Source organism: Euwallacea fornicatus, chromosome 2 (assembly GCF_040115645.1).
Source record: "Euwallacea fornicatus isolate EFF26 chromosome 2, ASM4011564v1, whole genome shotgun sequence".
Taxonomy (NCBI): Eukaryota; Metazoa; Arthropoda; class Insecta; order Coleoptera; family Curculionidae; genus Euwallacea; species Euwallacea fornicatus.
Window position 1 is genome coordinate 688,985 of NC_089542.1, and position 25,841 is coordinate 714,825.

The following is a 25,841-nucleotide window of genomic DNA, read 5'->3' on the forward strand; positions in this document are numbered from 1 at the left end:
ACGTAGGCCTCGGTTTCTCTTTAGTTTCATTCACGTCAGTTCTTCTTGCGGTGCCCAGAGCTCCTCCTCCGCTTTTTTTTTTTTTCTTTTTTTTAATTTTTTTCAATGCGATCGATCTATAGAGTATACAAAATTATTATCAAACCCTAAAATGAGCTTCATTGTAAAGTGAAAACTGCCCTCGATCATTAGTAGCCGTTGCACAATAAGTGCACCCTATGCATGAAAATAATAACCTTCTTATTTTTCTTCCTTACACATAAAGCTCCGATTTGCGAGCTTTTATTCAAGTTTCGGCCAATCAATATCGAGCTTTGTAATACTTTGTATCCAGACAATTTTAATAACCCTACAGGCTACGGATTTCCAAATTACAACCATTGGGCCCTCGTTATGGTATTGTTACCACCACCATTTTCCTGGCACAAAATCGCCAGACTTATTATAAATAGATCAATAAGATAAATTTTACTTAAACGGAATTAAAAAGCCGTCGAGGAGATTCTCGTGGGAACTAGTTTGGGAAATCTTCACGTACCAGTATGGTTTCTTCGCCCTAACAATGGGTACTCCTTGGCGTGCTATTTGAAAGGGATAGGGGAGATTTCCGGATTTCTTTGTAGTCGAATTGTTTGGTTTGAAAAGGTGGAATATTGATGACTTCGGGTTTGATTTAAGGGTAATTTTGAAGATTCGTGACATTGTGCTTTAAATTCCCTTCAGGACCGCTTCTTAATTCAAAGAGTTCAAGTCAGCATCGTAGCCCGAATTGCCACCATTCGAACAGAAGTGGTGGTGACATTTTGCAATGTTCGAATGTAGGCACTTTTGAACATCAATCGACACACGCATTTGTACAGGGCATTCCCTAAATGTGTGCGAAAAAATTTGGGAGGCGCATTGGAGGTACCGCTCTTCAAAGCTGGGATTGAAAACTGCATTTTAATAATTATGCCAAAATTGGAAATAAAGATATCGATAGAACTTGAAAAAGTAAATGTGTTCGTGCAGGGACATTTTACGGCGCTTTTTTTCGATTTTTAGCAATGTCCCTTCTTTCAAATTTATAAAAATAACGAAATCGCAAAAAGCAAAAAAATATGTTCTAAAAGTGCTTTTTTTTGCTGAATTTTAATTTTTGAAAAATTAGAAAAAAAAAATGTGTTCTAACAGGATAATCGAAATTTCATTTGTTTTCAGTTATTTTTTTACCTAGAAGAACTTTTTCCGTCGTTCATTTGTGCATTTTTTGTCATATATTAATTGTGAAATAACACAGTACGTGAGGCAAAGTGAATATCTGGAATAAATGGACAAAACATATTTCAATACTAAATCTAATTTTTTGCATAATTTCTTCAATAATTTGCTCTATTTTATAGCTATTTATGTTAAATTTCATTCTCTGTTTATTCGTGACAATCTATTTATTATCATCAAGTCAAAACAGATATGGCAGGATGTAATCGATACGGTTCTGTAGCGACCGCTCCGCAAATAACGCAATCTTAATTCAAATTTTCGAAAATCTTTTGGTATACCGGGGGCGAACAAGAAGTAAAAAAAAACGTTTGTGTTAACTACGGCTGGTGGTGAAATTACATACGTCATTGAACGTCACTACGTTTACTCTACTTCTGCCTATAAGCATATCTGATCCATGTTAATTTGTCATTAATTTAATTTTTAAGTAAAAATTTATATATATATATATACATATATAATATGTACGTATGTACTTCTGGAATACTTTGTTACTTGTTAAAAAAATCGTGTTTGTCCAGTCATTGCCAGTTGGACAGTAAATTCATTTTTTTTTTTTTTTTAGAATTTAGAATTTTGTCTGATTTATTGCCGCAATAGAGTATGATTAAAACTCTTATCAACCCGGACGTAAACAACATTTTCTATGTCAAATCCACATTTTTCTGTGCTATATGGCTCTTATTTCTCACAGGAGACTTCACATCCCGAAGTAGTCCGAATACATAACTTAAGTTTGAGTTTTGCTACTCCATAAAACCGTTATTTTTTATGTTGAAAGTATATGTGCATATAGCCACATGGGTAACAAAATAATTAATTCCGCCTCTATTAATAATAACTAAACTAGAATCGACGATGCGACAGATCTGAAAACTCCAGAGCAAAAAAAAAAACTTCAATTTTACTTGAGTTTTTATCGCTTCTTTCGATGGAGCCTCTTGGCCTGCCTGAAGCCCAAATTGAGTTTTTCAGCCTCAAATGACTCTTTCGTTGGGTTTTAGCTCAAATTAATTTTTTTTTACTTTCGCGCAGCCGACTGTTAAATTTGGAAATGTTGAAGGAAGAAAATGTTGCAAAATATCTCGCGAACAATTTACGCGCGCACGTCAACGTTAAACGACCACAAAAACCACCGATACCCATCACTACGATTTTCGTGCGATAAAACTTTTTGTTTGTGCGAACGTGAGCGCTCCTTTCGGCGGTGTGCGGTACAGCCACTTGCCGCACGCCCGCAGCGAAAAGGTTCGAACGATGTTATATCAAACGGCGTTCAGTTTTCTTGCAGTACGCAGATGATGCGAGGTATGATGCATGATCGCAAAAATCGCCTTATTACAATGCAAACGAGGTGTATTGTTGGAGTGAGCTTCCGCTCGCATTGCTCGGCCGATCGCTGTTTAGGGCCAAAGCACAGCGGGCCGAAGCTCCCTCGGCGAAGCTTTCTCGACGACAACTGACGCGGCAACCGCCGCAACAGTTGTGTCGACTACGAAGGCAGGTGATCGCAAACTAAGACCCCTCTTTTCGCTTTCACGATTCCGTAACGAGACCCTTTATTTTCTCGTTTCAGGTATTGACATGGGCAACTATTCTTAAAGTGGGGACTCTCGGCTTTCTGGAGGGGGCACCTGGACGACCAATAACGCCCCAACCTATGATGTCATCGGAGGAGGAGACAGAATTTGGCTTGTATACAGATAAGCTCTTGAAGAAAACTAAAAGAACCAGACAACGTGTGGACGCCGGCGAACCGCGTAACTCGTACTCGTCGATCCCGAATTTCAGTTCGCGACCGAATTTTTTAGGCACCAGTGGTAATTTATACAGCGCCATTTTTACCCAACACCAACAGTTCGGTCTTTTCGGACCGGGGTTCGCGCCCGCCAAAATGCTCAACGATCTGCTCGCGAGGCAGAAGAGCGAAAACGGAGGTGACAGTGAGGACTCGGTGATACGGTGCGACTCCAGTCCTCCCTCGGGGGAGGCTCTGGCCCACCACATGTTGCGGGACATCTTGCAAGGGCGCAAACACGATTTGCTCACCCTCGAACACGGACAAGACCACATCATGAACAACAACAACAACGAACCCAAAGCCAGCCCCGAGAGGACTGAGGCCGAGGCCGCCATGAAGGAATGCCTGGCCGAGGCCGGAGTGGACAACAGACAACAGGCTGAGCTAGAGGACGCCATGAACGGAATGGAGACAGATTCGCTACCGTCTCCCAAGGTGGAACCAAATAGTCCTGCCAAACCTGAAGACGCAAAGAAAGCTCGGGTGGAAAACATTGTGTCAGGTATGAGGTCCAGTCCCGCGCCGCCCCAGGTGAATGGGTGCAAGAAGCGGAAACTGTATCAGCCGCAGCAGCACGACAGTAACGCCGAGCGATATATCGACGACGAAGACGACGAAACTGAACCAATAAAACAGAAAAGAGTGGAGAAAAATTTGCTCAAATCTCAGCTGAGGACAATGCAGGAGCAGCTGGCAGAGATGCAGCAGAAATACATGCAGCTGTGCACGAGGGTGGAACAAGGCTCCGAGGAGAGCCAGGAAATCGAGGAGATACCTAGTGATAGTGAGCTGAGCAACAAGAGATCGCCTCCACCCTCTCCAGTTACGAACACGTCCTCCCCGACTCCTACCCAAGTGACCCCCACGCTGGCCCAGGAGGTAAGCAAGTTGAAGATCAGCCCTCCGGGCCCACCTTTCCACAACGGACTGCTGCACGCTCCGCACCATATGAACAATGCCGCAGCCATGTACCTCGGACACAAACTGCTCCTTGAACAAGAAGCTCGGCTGGCCAAGGAGGCCGCGGCCGTCGCTGAGCTTCAACATCAGCAGCAACAGCAGCCACCGCCTCCGATCCAACCGCCCACTCCAAAGCCTCCATCTGAGCACATCACCGATCGGCTGCAAATGGTGCGGAGTATCGCCACCCCAACGGGCAGCGACCTCGAGGGCCTGGCTGATGCCCTCAAGAACGAAATAACCGCCTCGTTGTCCAACTTAATCGATTCGATACTGTCGCGATTTGTGCATCAAAAACGGTCGAAAGACGCGGCCAACGCTGCCGAGCAGCTAAACAAAGACCTGATGATGGCTTCCCAAATGCTAGATAGGAAGTCACCTAGGACGAAAGTGGCAGAGCGGCCCCAGGGGCCGCCGCCGCCCCCCTGTCACAGTCACATGGTAAATGGAAACGCGGGTCCTAACTTGATGCCCGTGCACAATAACATGCACAAAACATCAGACCTTCATATTCGACCTCCAATGTTTCAGCCCCCTAAACCTCCGCACGGGATTAGTCAGGCCCCCCTTTTCGGGATGAATCATTCGTTTTGTGTACAAAAACCGGAGGCCCCGGAGCAGAACGAAGCACTCAGTCTTGTGGTGGCCCCCAAGAAAAAGCGCCATAAGGTAGGTTAATTTAGAGGTGCGGGGGATGGCAGGGAATCTCTCACGGTTAAAGATTTGCCTCGAATCGTCTTTCTCCGCGATATTTCCGTTCGTCCCCCGTACTGTAAAGGGCCACAAGTTGAATCAGTCTTAATAAATAATCCAGGATTTTCTGCCGTTCAAGGTGACGGACACCAGGATCACTCCCAGGACAGTGAGTCGTATCTTGGGCCAGGACGGAGGTATGGGAATGTCTCCTGCCTCGATCGACCAAAGCAACGGTAGTGCCCCCTCATGCCCCTCACCACGGCCTCCCCCATATCACCAGCCGCCACCGATGTTGCCAGTTTCCCTTCCTACGTCGGTGGCGATCCCCAACCCCGGACTACACGAATCGCAGGTTTTCTCACCCTACAGTCCCTTCTTCCATGGACCCAGCCATGGGCATCACATGGCGATGCAGGTGAGTCCCCGTTATTCCCGATTATTCTGTTAAATCGTTTCGAATAAAGTGATAAAATCGGTTTTTAAATAAATCAAGAATAATGAAAGCAATTGAAAGCAATTAATCGACTTGTTGACACCCTCATAAAATAAATATTAAATTTAAATAACATTTGGAACGAATATTTTTGCAACAAATTATTTATTTTATAATATTGTTTTAACGCGATTCCGAATTCACTTTCGCGAGTTAATACCGGGTATTTTAATAAAATTGATATTTATTAAAAATCGGACCACTTTTAGTGACCCATTTTCCGTTATAATTCAATTTATTAATAATTTTTTGTTATTGAATTCAGCGAAAGCGAGAGTTGTGTTTTTGGTTCGCTGAAGACGGGTCAAAGGGCATTCGCTCGGCGGACCTCCGTTTCAAGTGGGAAACTCTCAAGATCGTTCCCTGGCACATTAGCGCTTCCTCCCTCGGAACCTTTCCGCAAATCTTCACATCTCTCCGCTCTCTCGTTAACTCTCACTTAATGAGACCGCACGCAACGTCACGGCGACTATTCGGTTAATGCACGATTTAAGTCAGGTTGCGTCAGGGGGTCGCAAATCAATTTCCACACTTAACGCAAACTCCTACTAGATTTTTTTTATTCAAAAATTTCGCTAGCAGAGCGTGCTGGAAATCGTCCGGGATTTTCCGAATCGCAATTTTCGGCCGAATCCCGACGATGTCGGGCATTAATTAGCGAAAGGAAAATCGAAAATCGCATTGAGAGTTTTAATAAAAGAAACATATTATTTCTAGATTTAATTCGATGGCAAACATTCAGTTATATAATTTATTTTAAAAACGGCAAATTTGAGAATGAAAGTGTGCATTGCCATCAGAATCTCATTAATTACCTTCAATTTTAGCAAATTTGAAATTATTTTAATAAGCTGTTTAAATGAACTAGTTCGATAAAAGTTTCCTGTAGTACAATTTTCAATTTTTTTTAAACATCACTTCCCATCGGGGATGATCCTACGTTTAAATGTGCAATTTTTCGTTGAGGCGACGTCGATCTTGCACTTGTCAATAGATCCCACTAGAAATTTGATTTAAATTGATTAAAAAAAAATATATATTTCACTCGCGCACTACCGAATCGACAGTTTTTCACAACTTTCTTGTCGTGAATTTTTTATATTTCATACGCAGTCTTCTCTAAAAACAGCAAAAACGAAATTTAGGGACGCGCATGTCACGTAAACATTTTCTTCTCCACGGTACGGTGAGCAAAAAAATTCCGTTAAGTCCACGTACGGACTTCATCTCATTATCGCATTCTTCGAAAACGGCGAAACACCTCCTTTCGGGCAACGTGGCCCACAAAGCGGTTTTTTCGGATTGTCCAGACTACCCTTACGCCAACAGCTTCGTGCTGCCGTCCACGGACGTGGATCCTGTATTGGCCCTGGAAACTTCCGTTAAGGCTCTGGAACCTTAAAAATGTAATTTCGAAAAACTTAATTTCGGGCGACTTTCAAATTCGCGAGAGTAACCGTCCACATCTCGGGAACTGAAAGATCGACGGCCACGCCCCCACTGTAGGATGATGGTCCACGCGAACGGCATTATTCGAGTACTTGCACCTACAGTCTCGTGAGACCAGGACATTAGGTGCCTTCTCGCATGAGACCGAAGCCGAGGGGGCCAAAGACCTTGACTTCTGCTTCGTAGTCTCGGCTTCAACGACGGTCTCAAACGAAACAGAACCTCTTAGAAGTCTCGGTCCCGAACAGAACACATTTTAGGCGACTGGTTTCACTGATTCGTACAAAATCCATAGTGGAAGCGAATCCGGGCGATTGCGCTTCAAAACAATGATGTTTGCGTGATCGGCACGTGCAATGCTCCCGATGCAATAATTACAAAGGTGCTCCCTACCAAACCAAGCGAACCTTGTCCAATGCAATGGTATGTTATTGACCATTCACTGACTGCATGTGCAGCACGTGCATTTGTTTAGCCGGGAGACCGTTTGGGGCTGTTTGTACTGCAATCGCGAGTATTTTTCGCATTTTCTTCAAATATCTAATTGCGATGTAAAACTTGCGCGTCACACAGGCCTAAGTAGTTTTGACTTGAACTTGACGGCCAAGTTTGAAATGTCGCACGAAACCTGCCGCGGTCTCGTGCTCACGATAGAGGCTGGAGCCGAGATGAGATTTCACCCGACCGAGATCGAGATTGTGGAAGTCTCGATGTGCAAGACCGAGGCGTAACTGAAAATGCGAGAGGGAGTCTCGGCCTCGTCATTTCCCAATTTCACCCGATGGCACCTCGGTTTATTACAACTCTCCAAAGACCTCTTTTTAAGCAACATTCTTTATTTATTCCGCTTCCAAAACTTAACTGTTGCAATTCAATTTTCCAGGCTTCCTCCTCACCACCTCGGATGCACAAAATGGAGAGGGAGTCCCCCCCAGTACACCACCCTCCAACGCTACTGCACCCGGCCCTTCTAGCAGCTGCGCAGCATGGAGGCTCCCCCGACTACGGGCACATGCGCGGTCCATCCGGAGGTCTAAACATGGACAACGGAGACCGAAACTCGGATTGTAACTCGGGAGACATCTCGTATGACGGGATGCAGCCTACTATATCCTTTTTATGCAAAGCTGACTATGCGGGGAGTATGCGAAATCCGAATGTAGGTACCTATTTTGCTCAGAGGGAGGGCAGGGTGGAGCACGATAAGTCTCAGAGATTGACATTAACCCCGCTTGCTTTAGTAATCCTTAACCATATAGGTCTTCCTATTTGCAACATGCCCCTTAAGTGCCGATCGAGGACTAATTTCTTGGTGTAAGGTTGCACAGAGTCTTTAGTGCAATGCAACCTCAATAAAAATCCTTTTTATCGGGGAATCCTTACAATCACAGTGTCTAGATTACACACAAGCCGAGTTATTATTTGTCATTAAGTCCCCTGTAATTTTAGAAGCTATAAAAATGGACAAAGATCAAGCATAAAAAAACTGCCGAAGGGGGCATTTCAATAAGTTGCCGGCAACGCCCACGTGTTCCATCATAATTTACTAAGAAAAATATAGCGTGAGAGCTGCCATATGATGGAGAAATAAAAGAAACTCGCCTTCGTTTTTAACTTTTATGTTGAAATTACTAATATTTGCCTTCTATGGTCCCGCCCGCTTACAACAATCGCCATTCTCGGGGATCATCAGATCTAACCTCAAACTCACACCCTTTCCTTTGTATATGTTCACGATTCTGAATCCATTAAGTGCTCCACCTGGCAATAGTTAGACCAACCAAGGAGTAACTGGCCCCCGCGTTGACCAGATCTAAGTCAACTCGAGGCAGTTCCTTTACGGTTGCCTAAAGGATGTACAATATCAGGGTTTTCTCTTGTTTGCCACACAGCCAAATATTTCCTTAACTCCTGAGCACTCCTCAACTTTAACGCCGATGCATCTGCGTAAGGCCAAACTCATGTTCTTCTGGGTGCGGTACCCCAGCTCAGCAGTCCTTAAAATGTACTTTCCGGATATCAAGTTCAACAAGAACAACACTGCCCAGCTGGTCAAATGGTTCTCCAACTTCAGGTGAGTTTCTAGATTGTTCTACCGGGCGTTCGTAGGCCTATGAAAACGTTCGAGGGGTCACAAAATTTTTAGAACGTTCTCTTGAGGAAGATAGCGTTCCGGAGAATTCGTGAAAATTGTGCAATCAGAATGGCAGAAACGTTCTAAAAAGGCCTTCTTAGTAGTGTTGTTTACTTTCGTTAGTTGCGGGTGTTTATAATAAATGTTTAAACACTTGCAGGTAACAGATGGTGTGTATTAGAGGGGTGATAAGATAAGAAAATCGATATTGGTGTGTGCTTATACTTAGTAATATTAAAGGGAAAAGAATGTTATAAAAGTTATTGGAGGCACTTTGCCTTTTCTGTTGTTTATCGAGTCGATCTATCAAAAGAAATTACAGGTTCGCGTCGTTTATTATCATTTTAGGGTGTACATATGGCGAAAGATAAGGTTGTCGTGTGTGTTTAATTGTTTAATGATAAGGCAAGAGTTAGTTGGTGGAAAAGGGTTTTTCGTTAAGGATTTTATTAGTTTTGCGTATTACCGGTCGTGTGAGAAAAGTAAGATAAGACACTTGCGACATTCACCCGGCTAAAAAAGTAAAAAATCCGCTCACTGCGTCGTAGCGTCATTCACTTGCGAGATCTGAGTCAGGCGAACGCGGTCAGGGCCACGAAAACTACTTGGTCCGTTAACTGTCATAGGAGTAGAACGTTAATCGCTCAACGGCAAAATTCTTCCGAAGTACTTCTCCCCGGTCTGGAAATCGAAAGAAATTCAGACTCAAATTACCGAGGATCTCCCACGGACCGGACCCGCTGAGTCCGGATCCAACGGACATCGATAAAATTAGGAATTCTGATCTCAAGCTGGACTACAGTGAAATTATCCGAATCGAAACGGATTCGTGATCGAAATTCGATCGGGACGAAATGCATTTTTTCCTTTTAGTGCCAGTTTGGGAGTAGACGTGAAACAGAACTTTGCGAGCACACCGGAAAGCATTACAGGCCTGATTCGGCGAGAAATCATTTTCACAATTAAGTCCGATAAGTGCTGTAAAAACGTCATGATGTCAGGTCAGAACTGCTGCATCGCTCTCTTGAGACCGTGCGACGAGCACGTAGCTTACCGAATCGCTTTTAGGAGCGCAACTTTAGCTTTCGCTTGAGCCTCAAGAAAATTTCAAAACTGTCAAACGTTACTGAACCTTCGAACTTTGATAGCTCGCTCTGACAGGCAGGTACGTCAACTCTACTCTGTTATGACAGCAAACCGAAGAGGCACCGTTGCCAAATTGCAAATGTCAGATTTGCGCAAGGTGGCGACATGCCATTCTCGTTTTGACATCACGTTTCTGCAGACGCGAATGTCACTTCTAATCCAATTTGCGAACGACACCGCTAGACGCGCCATTTTAATTCCACGTCAAGAACAAAAACGCGGTGTTGCTAAGTGTTAATTTTAATTATAAATAATTAATTTAATTAGGAGCTTAAAATCAGGCCGATCCGGATGAGCTGGTCGAGAAATTTACGAGCGTGAAATTTGCACAATGTGGCAACAAGTCGTTCTCGTTTTGATAACTCCTCCGGGGGCAAACATTGATCATTAACGGTCAAATTCTAGTGCAAATTATTATTTGGGTCAAAAAAGGAAAAGCTATAAATCCAGTCCCTCGGCCCTTCAGTGACCCCGAAACGATACACTTCCCTAACGGTCTTCCCTGATTTGAACATCTGCCTCTTCTTATTATTGTCAGTCATTGAAGGGCCGCAGATTCCCCGCACCAACTATTATCTAGTTTTATGCAGACAAAGGGATGAACCTCGATACTTCAAGTAAGTGTCGAAGGGTTTAAATAATCCCTTAACACCGTCATATGCGATCGAATCCGATTGGCAATCAGTGAGGCCAATTGTGCATGCATAATTAATATGCAATGGCTGTGGTTAACTATTAAATGCACCAACTGTTGCGCCCTTCAAAGGGCCTGCTTCATGATACAATGGAGAATTTGTAGTTTGCAGGTTTGAAATAGATCTTGTGGCTACAAACGCCTTGAAAAAAAAACATAAATAGAAGAGCTTAAAACTCACTCATTATCTTAACTTTCCTTTTAGGGCCCTTTTTAAAACTCGGAGACAATGTGGAAGTATATTCTCAAATTAAAATTGCAAACTTACTTCGCGAAAAATCCAGGAAAGATCGCCGGAACAAAGGGCGCAATCCGAGATTGGAAGTTCTCTTTCTGGAACGATTGTTACTTGAAGTTGGTTAGCGCTAATTAGTCATTGTTAATTAAAAAAGTCGTATTCAATATGTCAAGGCTTAGTTTTTAAGCTATCAGGCGTTTCTTGGTTATTTTTTTCAGCAGTGGCGTTTCAAGCAGATTCCTCTGGTCCTAATCAGAATTGCGAATCTCCACTAAGCCGGACTTTGACTAAAGGGTTAAATAATTAACTATCAATCAGCAATAATCAGAGGCCAGCAATTAAGGCAATTAATTAGGATAATAATTATGCGGAGAAATCTGCTGGGGCGGCGGAAGGGGGCGGGACGAAGGTGTTCGCACTGGTAAATTGCTTCCGGTCACTCTAGATCGATCCCTACGGTCGACTTTTAATTAAAGAAGCCCAGCCTAGCTGTGTGGTGCATTCATCACTAATTGCCTTTAAAAGTTTTAATTTTAATTAATTAGGTATATGTTTAAGAAGGTGTGGTGCGAGCCGCAATTAGCGTCTCTTTCATTTGCGGATTGGGCTAGAAAAAGGGCTGAACGCGAAGAAAGAAAACGTCCCGCTAATTAGTCTCAAGACCTTAATTAAGTTATTTTTAATGAAGCCCTTTTCTTCCACACATCCCAATAGGTTTACTCATTAGAAATTAACCTCACTTAAGGACTTCCACGTCGTCTCGTTCGCGAGCGAATTACACGATTTATGGGATATATAGGTCTCAAAAAGGACCTTCAAAACACCTTTCCGTAAAGTACACAACAGATGGTCTCGAGCTTTGACGGCAGGAGCAAAGTTCGTTAAAGAAGCGCGTGCCTTATTCTTTAAGACGTCGGCAAGACGTTATGGGAACGCGAACGGAAAAGGGAGGGTGAATCAAAAAGGCAGCTGAGAAGGACCTTTGTTTGGGCTTAACGTCTTTTGCCCTTAAAGAAAACGGTTTTCTCATGTACGCTACCTGTGGGAATTTCGACGGCAAGCCAGGGGGGTTGGGGTGTTTCGGATCTCAAGACGTGTGGAAGCTGGTTTTTGTGACCCGAAAAATGCGGTTTAGATTTCGTGATAGGAAGGTATGCGTGCATTACGTATGGGCTTCATTAATTCCGAAATGCAAATGCACAAGATAAAGGGCGCTACAGTTGCAAGAGAAATCAATTACTATATGAAACGTAAATAAATTGCGTAAGTCAAACACGGGGCATTTTCATAGTTAACGGAGGGTTTTTTTTGATAGTTCGTAGAACGCACTAGAGAAAAGAACTTCGAAATTAATCAATCCGTTCAATTGAATTTCAATTCAGTCACGCGAGTGGTCAAATTTCGTCCTTCGCGTAGGTACTCTCTCGGTGGCCACGAGAGAGCAAAACGACCGGTACTTTCTGCCCAACTTCTTCGGACACACGGTGGAATGTTTTTACGAGGCGAAAGTAGGGCGTATTTCGATGCAAAAAATATGTGAAGTTTTCAGTTGCTTTCAGCAGCTCCGAAATTCCCCACGTGTCGTTTGAATTCACGGTTAATGCCCTATGGAAAGCACCAAACATATATTGGCCGTGGGAAGTTCATTCAGCTGCGGCACCTCGATTTGGTCACGCCGCGTCTAGGCGTCGCAGGTGAAATCTGGCAAAAACCAGAAGAATTGAACTATGAATGTTGGCTCAACGCGCTTAATCCAACTTTACCATGTTCTTCCTTAAAAGTATCTACTTCTTGGTGCGTAACCATAGGGGTGCGTTCAAGTTTCCGGGCAACCGCCCTTCGAGCACGATTTTCGACAGTTGTACGTGTACTTGACATATTATTATTAAAAATACGTAATTTTCGCCAGATTTTACAACTATTTTTAGATTGAGCGCGAACTACCACGCACCGACCTCCACAGAGCAATTTTCTCTGATTTGCGCGGACTCATAAGTTGCTAAATTCAAGTTTTTAGAAACCTGAACTGACTGGCATTTTTAAGCCTCGTTTTTTGCGTCACCATCGATCATATCACAACGAACATATCTCAAAGTTAATATTTGAATACTAAAACTGTTTGAATGTTACAAAACTTCTTCGACTACCCATATACATGCAAATCCTCCAGTGCAATGGAAAGTCCAATTTCTTTGACCCCTTAAAAGTTCAAACCCGCATGTTAAGACAATTGTATTGAAAGATCACGTCTATAGTGGTACCGCACCGCGGTACCCTAAATACTAATTTACCAACATTATACTGTTCGTTCCAATTTCCAGTAATGCCTACTTTTGCAGGGAGTTTTACTATATCCAAATGGAGAAGTACGCGAGACAAGCCGTTTCTGAGGGAGTGAAGAACGCGGATGATCTGCACGTGGGAGGGGATTCCGAGCTCTACAGGGTGCTCAATTTGCACTACAACAGAAACAATCACATCGAGGTATGGGGCCCACAGGTTCGTGAAAACCAAAGACATCTCTCGCATTTTGCTTATCTTTTTTGGCTTTAAGATTTGGATCTCGTGCATGAGCGACCACTTATGATTTCATAGATGTCTTGGGGTAGTTTCACGGAACAAAACCGGGAAATTTCTTTTGCTTATAGAGACTTTTTTTTCTTGCTTGTGGACCTAGAGAATTAGCAGGGATAGCCCAAACCCGAATGATTTTATATCGTTTACTCCGTATCTTGACTTTCATTAGGCGTAGCAATGTTTACGTTTCTGCAGGGATAATGCAATCCAAGATTTCAAGAATTGCATTACTTCTTCCTGATTTCAGCATCGCTGTAAAGCATGTTAGATGCTTATAGTGTTTGTTCATAGGTTTAATTATTAGAAATTTTGCTGCCTCAGTCTTTACCAAATCTCCTTCGAAGGCTTCAATGCTTTTCTTTTCCAGGTGTTCCCAGGATCCAGATTTTCCGGAACAGAAATATGTCAATTTGCCAATTTTACTCTCTGCTGGTACTGATCACAACGGTGCCCCCCTATAGAAATGTTACTTGTTCTTTTGCATTGAGTCTAATTGATACCTGAATGACCGAAACCAGATTTTCCGGCGTGCGAAATTTTTGACTTCTTCCTTTTACCACAAAAGATCTCTGATTTCTTCTGATCTTTTCCAGTTTTCGACAAATTACAATTACACTATAAACGCACAGGCAAATTTTCCATAGCTCTAGCGATTGGCAAACGGAGATTTGGATGCACCAGTCTCATGAAAAGCCTCATCGGTAAATACTCCGAGACATTCTGGATGTCGCTCTGGATAAGTCTTCCACGCTTTTTACACTTGATGATCCAGATTTTTCTCGTTAGTGCTCATAGCGAACGTTCCTCTCGGTAATGTTTCATTGGCATAATAGAAATTCATCTTTATAGAACATTGCATGGGTAATCTTCGGTACACATAACATCTTCGCGTATTTATATTTTCTTTTTCCACAATTGAAAATGAAATGCGAAATTGGCTTTTCCCCTGGTTCGTGTGATATAGAAAATATTGCAGCAGAACTCGCCATCACAACGCAAAATAATACCTAGCAGCAATGCTACATCGCTGACAAATCTCAACGAATTAGGCACCAACGCCAGGTCCCGGAACCTACCGAAACTGTGAAAAAATAGTGAAGGTAGACGAGGAAAAACCGGCAAAATTCAAGATATTATAAAATTGAGACATTTGTTGAAGTCATAAATTCATGGGACAATATAATCATAATATGACTTTTTTAAATTCAACAAGGCAAAAACCTCTAATCAATGGACGAATCAGCAACATCTAAAATGCTGAGTAATTTTAACCTCAAATTTCTGCGTCCAGCTTTTCAAATTCTAAAAAAACAGAATAATTGCAAAAAGGATAAGTTTAGAAGCTTCGTAGTTCTTCGAATTACTTGTAGTTAGCTGTTTGATCTCGCTTAATTGTTCACTGCCAAAAATCATTGATCTGAACTGACCAATAGTTACTTTGATCACTCCGCCGACATCGGAATTTCTTACATAAACTGACTTTTTTTCCAGGTTCCCTCAAACTTCAGGTTTGTCGTGGAACAAACCCTCAGGGAATTCTTCAAAGCGATCCAGGAAGGTCGGGATGCGGAACAATCTTGGAAAAAATCCATCTACAAAATAATCTCCAGGATGGACGATCCAGTTCCGGAATATTTCAAGTCGCCCAACTTCCTCGAGCAACTGGAGTGACCGTCCTGCGAGTCCGGAGAAAAGCCTCCCGTTCCTGTGGCGCCCTCTCACCCCTGTCTTTGGTACTAAAAGTAGGGGGACCGCGCTGCCGAAAGCTCGAATCGGTGACTTAACACTGCTAGTCAGACTGTCAACTGTCAAATTAATCGGACTATTGTTAGTGTTGCTTAAGTTGGCAGGACTGGATTATTTTGCGCCGAATCGTTGGCGAACAGTGCATCCAATCAGCAATCCTCAACGTACACTGGGTAGAAATAATAATCATGTGATTTTTCTTTGTGTACCAAGCCAGCAGGTAGCAAGGTCAAAATCTGCATCAACGTGATTCGTTTTCTTGAGTTTTGGCTTCCGTTTTCCATTGCCTCGAGCCACTGTAAACCGTGCTAACGCACCCTGTATATATGACCCTGTATATATACGAAATTAATATATTATGATTCTGACCAAAGTTTATTGAGGTATTATATCAAAATATTTCTTTTGCTAGTCGCTGTATATTTGAGTTTTTATTAGTTTTGTTAGTGGGCTTTCAAAGTTATTTGACAGCTCCCTGACGACGGTGAGGCCCCCTCACTGCCTCAGACGGCACTGGGGGGCCCTCTTGTTGGATGTTTAAGTATTAAGTAGATATGCCCCCTCATATATTCCTGTCCATAGGCTAGTTGCTTTTTTCCCGTAGCATGTCTGCTTAATATTTTCTTTTAAGGTATTTTTAATTATTTATTTCACCTTTGTGCACATTTTTAAATTTAGTTTTAGCCAATTTTTATTTTATTATTGCTATTTTATACACGATCTCCTTGACACGTGTGAAGCAACTAGTCAGTTCTACCAATTTATTATTGATAAAATACATAAATATATTATTTTTATTGCCTATTAGTTTTGAGTTTTTTTTTGTTATGATTTTTGTTATGTGTTTACATGGCAAATAGCATGCGAGTTTCGTTCACTTTCTAAGCAGCGCGTCCCTACGACAGGAGACAAAATTGCCATCTTTGGTGTTGCATTGTTATTGTTTTTTTTTTTCAATAATCGTTCAAAACATGTAAATAATCCAGACGTAAACATTGAAATTTCACAGTATTCATTCTTTTTTGCTTTTAGTTGTTTTTTCTGTTCTTTCAAGTGCGGCTTTACAGTGGCCGAAAACCATGAAAAGCAAAACAAAAATGTGTAAATATTAACAAAACAAAGTATTCCTTCACATCCCGCTCTAGTTTTTTAAACCACAAATTTTTAGGCTGAGTCCCGAGTGAGATTCCTCCCGCCCTACACCTAGGCCGGGAAATAAGTGATTTCGCTGTTCCTAAAAAGATAGTTTATTCGAAACTGCCGAAAATTCGAAAGACTGCCATTAAATTACTCTTTACTTTAACTTTTCGTTGCATCTTTAAACTGTTTAGTTGGTTTTCAAAATTGATCATTTGGAAGGTTTGCAAATCCTTTAGTTGATTTTTCAGTTGATCTCGGGGCTTGCGCCTTCGGATGACCGGTACGTTTACATGTGTTTTTTCGATGATAATAAATTATGGTAAGAGTAGAGATGTTTATTAGAATTTTTTAAAAAGTTATGAGTATTTAACGTTGTCGACTGTAAAGTACCCGAAATGCTCCAGGTTCTCAAATCCCAAACGCTCGGTTCTTCAAAACCTATACTGTATTTATATGTCTCTGTAAGAAACTTGCGTTTATCCGGCCGTATTTCGTAACAATCAAAACGCTGCACAAACGATTTAGGACCAAATCCAGAAGTTTCAGACTCGCTAATAAGAGATAAACGCTTAATCGGCTTATAGGTCTTGATAACTTTAAAACGGTGCTTTTGTTAACGTTTTATTGACACGGTTAAAATTCAACATCATAGAACGCTGCATGAGTAATGTATAAACCGCATGGTGAAGAATAACGTTTCTTTTTAACGCGACGAAGAATAAAATGCAAAACTTACTTTTCCCTCTCGCATCGCAGTTCGCACGTTGGTGCAACGAGCAAAATCCGTGACTGCTCTGTCCATTTCCAACTTTGTGTGATATCTGAAGCAATGAGGATAATATTTCAATCGTTATCATGTTACATCCATCAACTTTAATTTAATAAAGGTCCAGACCGTAACGAAATGAAATAAACTCAAAATTAAAACGCGCTCATTCCACAAATTGAAATTTACGTACGAATTTCGGAAATTCCACCGTCATAATATCTAATAAATCCATAAAATTCAAATATTATTATAAAAGCAATATTGACCTGCAGCCCATTTACGCCCGCATGGACGGGCATTGGGGTAGATCCGAAATCACGCCGGAACTCAAGAATAAGGCGCCAAATGGTGCCATTGCCAAATGGCCAGACTGGCAAAGTAAAAATAGTGTGGTGGTCATCAAGGTTACAAATTGATGGTGGAAAATCATGATAATATGATGTTGTAAACTGCCACATTTCAAAAGTATCTAGTTAATGCCCAAGCAAGAGAAACCTCATTTGCTACGAAAAAATGTTAATTTTACGTCACTATATTTAATGTTAATGTCGAAATCCAACATAACGAAATCGTGGCGAAGGGACTATCAACTCAACGATTCTGTTCATAAAAATTTGAATTTGTTGAGCTATTTTCATTAGCATGGCACAATTATTCAGCTTCGCTTCTGGATGACGTCTGGATTTGGTGCTAAAAGGTACTAGAAGTTGAGGCGACGATGAAGCCGAGACCTCAAGCAGAGTCCTTCGCAAAATGAAGCTGCTGCGCCCCGGGTTTAAGTTCGTTATTAACCTGGAGAACGTTCTGGAAAACTGGAGAATTGGCCGGATAAGCGCTAAAACGTGTACCATTGTGTAAATATAAGCTTTCCTCCATACAATAGGACTTAACCATTTAGTGTAAACCCACCGCGACAAGGTGATTATTTCGAAACTAATGTAAAAATAGCGAATCGGGTACCAACCTGAGTACAAACTTTTGGGATCCCGGAGCATGCTTTCAAAAAAGGGATCATGAAGAGAATACCCAAGTGCTTTATTTGAAAATTATTATGATGAAGACGGTGTTGTTCGTATAGGTCTCCTGCAGATTTTTACTTGACTATGAGGTAGACTTGCCCTTGCGTGCCTCAAAGTAGGGGCACCATAAAGGCAAGTTTCCCTCGACCTTAACAATCAAGACCTCAAAAAGTTACTGTTGGTTTTAACGTTCATATTACCGATAAATATAAATCAGACAACTTTTAACCGATACTTGACTAATGCAATGAATTTTGGCTTTGGCCCTAAAAAGGGCTGAAGCCCCGCCAGCCAAACAAACTTCTTTGAGCCCCGCTTTAGGCGGGGCCACCACTGACTCAGAACTACCTAATTAACTCTGGATGAGACTGTGAAAGTAATTTTTGAGGTCGCTCCGTAGCCCCGACCCCTGGAAATGAAGGGACGGGGCAGTAGCGTAGGCAACCATGCCCTTTTTTAGGTAGGTACCCCTCTTAAGGTTATGTTGAGCCCGGCTAGGGCTGGGCGCCAGTTAATTTTAACGTTAAGGTTTATAAATAATGATGTATCAACAGACTTTGGCCGTTCGTATTTCCGAGGTTTTAAGTTCCGATGAATATTTGGTATCGTATGCACACACATAAACTATAAGAAGTTTTGGTTTTACTGATGGTCAAAAAAAAATCACTGTTCGGCTTAATATTTCGGTCACCCGCCGATGCGGCGCCTGCACCCGCCTCTTTACTAAAAAAATTGTTCCTTTCATCGTTCGAAAATCTGGACCTAAATGTAAGCCTATAGCTGTTAATAAGTTGATGTTTAATAAGGGTATTTTATACGTCGTCGTGGTAGGGTGTACAAAAAAGTATATAAAATTAAGGCGTCTTTCCGGGATAAAGTTCCATGGGCGGGCGCAGGCGGACGCCACTGGTGGGCGTGCGCAAAAAATATCACGTGAAAAAGTACAAGCTTAATTTAAGCACCTCTGCGCCTTAAATTTTCGAAAGCAAAAATGATATGAGTGTGTATAACCAAAATCTGCCTTAATTCTATTTTCTTATGACGAAAAAAAATCTCCTACCGTTTATAGCGCTCTTGTTTGCTATAGTTGTATCATATTGTCGTTCTTCACCTGACGCTGAGACGATTTTCAACCATAATTTTTCCATATGAAAGTTAATTATCCACTATTCTAGTCCAATATGTAATACATAGAATTTTGTGTGGGTTGTAGTATACATGTACAATTGTTGGTAAAACGCCGGGTGTCTCCCGTTGAATATATAATCTCGGTTAACGAATTGTTTGACCAACTGTGTTTCGGTTATCCTTAACCTACGTTACAGGACTTTATCTAGTAGGTACACTCCATGGGCTAAAGCTGGAGTGGGTATTCACAACCAGGCTGGCCGGGCGTTTTCCTGAAAGTCTGGATTTCAAAGAGCAAAGCCAGAAGTCTAAGGAAGGTACAGTTTCTTTTGATGAAACCTTCCATTAGCCAATTCACAGGTCTAGATGCTTATAATGGACTGCTCAACCTAACGAAAATTGGGTTCCGGTTATTATCGCGACTTCCTAGTCCTTGATAGCTTCTCGATCTCACGTTGATTTTTCATTGATTGGCAAACACGCGTAATTGTTAATTCAACACCGAATACGAGCCTCGTTGAGTTACTGGACGTTGATTTGAAATTTCTAAGAACCACGACCGAAAGAATTGGTTGATTCGCGCATTTTCCAATCTTTCAAACTTCTCATTTTCCTGTGTACCAGTTTATTTCACTTTATTTGGCAGCCCGGATTGAGAATACAATGGTTTGCACTGCCCTCTCCCATTTCGTGTAGATCCGTGAAATCACTTAAATATTAAGTTTTTCAAAATATGTCCACTCTATTACGAATTTTCGAAAATATTGGCTATTTCGAGACATTGGAACGGTTGGTTTAAAGACCTTTTGAATCTAAGATCAACCAGTGTACACAGTTTCGTTCAATCTGAAAGCAGCGATGAGTTACAGATTCTTATTTAGGAACACACGGTTTTTCCACTGTATCTCAAAAATTGACTAAAATAATTCATAAAGTCGTTTAAATGATTTGGGAACGTAACGTTTTGCCACCGATCTCGATTCCAGTAAGAACGTCCCAGTAGCTGGGAAAAATTGAGGAACGCAGCAGCTGCGTCTGCATCATCATGACACGGAGCATACTTGAAAATATTACGATAAATTTTCATTAAATTTTTAGCCATTTAAAGGGAATTTCCGTAATTTAAAAAATGAGAAATCATTTTCTATGAAGTAATGCTCTTTAGAATTTTTCGTAAAATACCTTTCATTCTTTCACTAATACAATTGTCTCGATTACACCAATTTATTCGATTTAAATACTTTTTGGACTCTTGCTTTTTTAAATAAAAAAAAAACTTTTCACCTTCAACTCTTCTACCTTCGTCACTTCTCTGGTGCAAAAAATGTTTATTTATAACAACTCCAAAAGTTAAAAATCGCAGGAGCGTAGGCGCGGGGAGCGAGCCCACGAAAAGAGGTATCAAAATTGCTATAGAAACTAAATAAACAATTTCCATTTAAACTTGATTGTTCTGGCAGAAATTGTTTTTCATTTGACTATGTTTAATGCAGGTTTATTTCTCTGATATACATATTATTGCATCGGAATAATTCTGAAACAGGTATTCAGATGACATGAAAGCTCGTTTGCAATAAATGTATTTTATATTAATTTATGCGTATTTTGCATAGTACTTGCGGATATTTTGAAAAAGAAGCTATCAAGTTTTCATAAAAAAAAGGTTTTTTTTTTCAATATTTATTACTTCCGTGCAGCTTCTGTGGTCAAATTTGAATTTAATTAAGTCAAACGATAGACCTCTGTGAAAAAGCTCTAAGAGTGGTTCTGGGGGTTAACCGGTCCCGCCTCCGTTGCGAATATCCACCGAGCATAGTATAGGTTTATAACATATGGACATAAATAACAAATGATAATTTACAATAGAACCGGCTGATGTATAGTTATTTTACAGATCCATATAAGTATACATAAATAACAATGTAACTACAGCAACAAGAAGTTTATTTTACATAATTTGTAACTTGTAACGATACAATAGAGCTAATTTTGTATGATGATAACGATGTACCCCAAATGAGAATGTACTGAATAATGTTTTAAATTCATGTATCGATAGTATTTAACTTGCGTAATTTTAACGATACCCTCATTATATATAATAACTGTAACCCGCTCTAGTGGGCGGCAGTACCGTGCCACCCACTCAGATCATTGCTGCTACAACTTAAACATAAACTCAGCATGACATACTCGGTAAATAAACCAAACCCCGTGGAGCCAGGCCCTCTGATACCAAATTCCAGAGTAGAACTAAAATCAAAATACGCGGTACCACGATGGCCGGGTTCCAAGGCGCCACACGCAATATTGGTTCGTTCGAAATGCAAGTTTCTGTTAGCGTTGGACGCGGCCGGTTTGGACACGTTCTCAATTTGAAATAGCCATTCTGATCCATACTAAATCTGAAGCAATAGACTTGATGAAGGCAACCAACCAAAAATACAGTTTCTTAGTAGATTTTTCGATAACCGGCACTTGACGGTAACACCTATTGGAGTCTCGACAAAAAGGCTGAACATGTACGCAGTGACTCGAAATTTCTGATAAACAATAATTTGAAAAATTGACTGGTTTAACATTGGTTCAAATTGTACTTGAAAAATCTCAATTCGTCCTTTGTCGTGATTTTGTAAGCTCGCCCACTACTGTCGAAGGAGAAGAAGAATTGAGATAATAATTTCCATGATAATTTTACAGATCCTTCTCATTCCATGTTTTAAGTTTTCGTGATACGTCACGCTTTCCGAGGGAACTTATTAAGTCTCTCTCCACCTCTTTCTTCATGCCACCACTTCCAGATTAACATAACTTCTTTTATTCCCCACATCAAATCACAAGTTCGGGAGAGATTGGACATAAGGGAGATTTTCACATAAAGAATATTCTTGTATTTGTAAATTTGAAAGAGATTTTTCCAAAGAAAACGACTTTAGAGCTATTAAATTTTTCAAACGTGCAAGAGAGAGAGAGAGAGAGAGAGAAATAAAATTGTGAAAGGATACGAACTACCTCAAAGCTGCCCTTGGGGACGAGTCGAAACACCAATGGATGTTGCCATTAAAACAAAAACTCACTCAAAACCACACTGGGCCAATTCGTCCGTCAAAAAGTGCCTTCAAAGTTGTTTTTACGAAATAAAAAATAAAACAAAAAATACGGGCCCTAAATAGCCACGACGCCCAACCAAAGCGTGTCCAAAACCCGCGTCCATCGGACTTCTTTAGGATAGTTTCACACTAAGAGGCACTCGGTTTTCATAAACATAAGATTATTTCATAAATATTATATTGTTATTATGCTAAGGTGACCTTAAGGGCCGCCCGGCCCTTCGGGTTCTACTATTTGTGGTATATAGTAACTTTGATTAGAGGTAGATAATAAACATAAACAAGATAATGGTTTCAGTTAAAAAAAACCCATGTTATTAATTGATTAATTGGTTAAGTAAACACCATTTTTGTTGGCTGTTGTTCTTACTATGTACTTAACTGTTGTATTTGTTAGAGTGCTTTCGTAGGTCAGGCCTTGCGCGTATTAGCAGCCCACTTTACCTGCCAAAGCGGACCCAGTACAGAACATATTTGCAATAGTCAGATCTTATACATAGCTTGTACATACACGTTCACAACCTTTTTGTAACATACATACGCGCATCAGTCAAAATTGACAGTCGATCCGCTTTCAGGCTCGCACGTGCAATAGCTGCGCGCGCGCAAAGCCGCACCTGCCCAAGCAATACGCCCTATTAAGTTTAAGTTCGTCACCAGATGGCAGACGCTTCGGTCTTCCTTTCTTTAAAGCTCGACAACGACTCTGTAAACTTGTAAAATGTACATTTTTCGATGTTCTTCAGCCACTAAACTTATTTGACATTCGGCTTCAAAATTTCTGGAAATGCGGCTGATGCGAAAGCCGCATGGATATTGTTAAAATTCTACACGTCTCACCCTTTGGCGATGTTACATTGATGATTTTCGGTCTAAAATTATTGTGAGAGCTCAGCTTTAAGGCAAATTTCTGAAACAAATCCGCCTCGAGTTTATCAATGGGCACTAAGTACAATATAAGAAATTTTGTTGGTTCGAGAGAAATTCCTATTATAATATTATTAAACCAAACAAACTAAAATTACGTGTCCATTATTATCGTATAAGGCAAACATGTACATACTTTAGGTCTAAAACTGTTCATTTTTTAAACGACTCGAGGTTGAGAAAGCTGAGCTTGAAAGCATTGAAAAAAAACCTGTTGGTTGTGGCTGATAAATTTTTTTACTACTAATGATAATAACAATGTTGTCGGGACCTGGTCACTGGTGTTAAAAACGCCACGAGGTTCCATAATAATTTATAAAGCAGTAATATTAAGGTTAGGCATCACTAGAATCGAATAAGATTGTATATTTAGTACAAAAAAGAAGTAAGAAAAAATCGAGATAGCTCAAAATTCCTTTTGAAAATTTGTTCGTCGCTCGCGCCGCCAGAACCGCAAGCAAAAATTTATATGTATGTAAAAAAAATTCGAAGAGTATTTTTATATTTATATTGGTGTAAATCAAAATTCGGGCAAAATTATTTAAAAAAATGTAGAAGCTTTAGGTTCGTAAAAAATTTTAATAAATTAAAATTATTAAATGTTTAGGAATTTTTAAATAAATTTGTATATAAAGAAAATTATATTATAATATACTATATAGAAGACGCGGCCCTGGCGGCGCTAACGCCCTCTTACCGGTATAAATACTATTAACGCAAAAATTCGTGGACTAAAAGTGGCGACGTATACTAATATTACACATACGTACTCATAATAAAAACTGTGCGCGTGCGCACATTCCTACGTTGCTTTTTTGGTTTTTTATTTAGCGTGTGCCGTATTCATGTTAAATTAGAAAATTTTACTATTTGGTGTACAGCAATTGTTTCGACCGCGCCCACCTTCGGCTATAAGTCTATTACCAGGCCGGTCGGAATGTTGTGACTGTGTTTTCATTGAGCAGTAATTAATATACATTTATTTGGATTTTTGTGCTTTTCATTTTAGCCCTTATATTCTTTCCCCGATAGAAATATTTAAACTAGAGTTTCCTAGCCATCGTTACTACTGGCACTATTTCTTAAGAGAGTTAATAAATGAAGATATCCACTTTGATAATGTACTAGTTACGAAACAAAGTCCGTTTAGTCACTGGTTTTGATTAAAAAAGTGTTCCTTCATTTGTTAAATCTAGAAGACTGTGTTCATAGTGTGTGATCTACCAGACAGCTATTACCTCTAATGATGAAAATGTACTTTAAGGCTTGACAGTGCCAGTTCCTTAACTCAAGCTTATCAAATGAAGATATCAGCACAAACTTTTTCGGTAGAAAGATGAAATTTACCCTGCAAATCTCGTTATTTCTTCTACAATTCAATAAAAAAATATTATTCGCCAGGACATCAAGAACTAACATACCTATGAACTTTGTATTTAAGTTAATAAATATCAGCACCAGAAGCCTTATTTTTATGTGCCGTGTGAGAATCTCTCGAAGAGAATACGTATCGTTAATTCCTCTCCAAAAAATTATCTCATTTGAATTAAGAATAACAATTATATAAAGTACACGATCCATTAGGGTCATTGTGGTGCATGATTTATCTCTTAATTTATTAGTTTCAACTTATTTAGAAATCCAAGAGTTTAATAAAAAAAAGCCGTATCAGTAGAAAAGTTATATAGAGTACTGACACTATTTTAATCATGAGTTTCGAGTTACTTTGTGTAACTAATAGTTATCACGTTACAACTAATTTGTGTATTTACGTTCAACTTATGTAACCAGTAAAAATTGCGAATTTTCTACAAATATTATTAATATGTAGAATGGCGATCTATTAAAAGAAAATTTTTACGTCTTTATTCTTTTGCTATTTGGATTTTAAAGAAAACTGAATAGATGTCCGTAGTGCATATCTCCAAATTCCTGCCTCTGTGGAATCTCTGTCTGTTAGAACGCAAATAGACGGTGATACTGATTTTCAATATTTCTATAATAAAAAGTACCTAAAAGTAATGTGAAAATAAAATGAAATATATCGAAATTAGACATGTGATTACGCGAATTATTTCACTTTCTTTGAAAATTTTAGTTCACCATAAAATCCAGAAAGATATTTAAAAGTGCTTTAACCCTAAAATTTAATAAAATAGGGACTAGTTATATCTTAAATTAAATTATTGCTTTAAAATTCAAACATTCGTACACCACAAATTTTATTTACTCTCGTAGAATCGAAGCAAATCCCCATAAGAGTATGTGATTTACTTCATTCTGGTAGCATTACCAACAAAGCAATACATATTACTCGTTCTAAATAGATATCTTAAATACTGAAAAAGAAACATATAGCACAAAAATATTTTTAACCGTTTTACAGAAAAAAATCACATTTTAATGACACAAAATAAGCTGTAAAGTGACATTTTTATCGCTTAGACATTAAAGGTAACATTTTACAGCCTTTGAATGTTTTAAGTGATCTTCACTTTTTTATTGAATAATTTGAATAAAGCGTTCGTTTTGCATTTAGTCCGATAATATT

At 40.1% G+C, this 25,841-nt stretch overlaps 1 protein-coding gene and 1 long non-coding RNA gene across 15 annotated transcripts in view; one reads left to right on the forward strand and one right to left on the reverse strand.

The window, feature by feature from the left end:
• pros (prospero) overlaps nucleotides 1-24,280 on the forward strand; it is a 174,002-nt gene extending 149,722 nt beyond the window's left edge. For 5 of the 13 annotated variants that reach the window (XM_066295545.1, XM_066295537.1, XM_066295568.1 and 2 more), the window contains 6 exons: nucleotides 2,840-4,693; nucleotides 4,839-5,135; nucleotides 7,546-7,821; nucleotides 8,555-8,736; nucleotides 13,214-13,373; nucleotides 14,943-24,280. In XM_066295545.1, coding sequence (XP_066151642.1) covers nucleotides 2,924-4,693; nucleotides 4,839-5,135; nucleotides 7,546-7,821; nucleotides 8,555-8,736; nucleotides 13,214-13,373; nucleotides 14,943-15,122 — 2,865 coding nt within the window. In that variant the 5' untranslated portion in view covers nucleotides 2,840-2,923 and the 3' untranslated portion in view covers nucleotides 15,123-24,280. Of the gene's footprint in view, nucleotides 1-2,615; nucleotides 2,768-2,839; nucleotides 4,694-4,838; nucleotides 5,136-7,545; nucleotides 7,822-8,554; nucleotides 8,737-13,213; nucleotides 13,374-14,942 lie in introns of those variants that run through there. The other 8 variants (XM_066295615.1, XM_066295577.1, XM_066295631.1 and 5 more) reach the window with 8 other exon arrangements.
• LOC136346526 (uncharacterized) overlaps nucleotides 1-25,841 on the reverse strand; it is a 159,838-nt gene that overhangs the window by 127,671 nt on the left and 6,326 nt on the right. For both annotated transcript variants that reach the window (XR_010733315.1, XR_010733314.1), the window contains exon 2: nucleotides 17,074-17,158. This is a non-coding gene — a long non-coding RNA (uncharacterized lncRNA). The remainder of the gene's footprint in view (nucleotides 1-17,073; nucleotides 17,159-25,841) is intronic.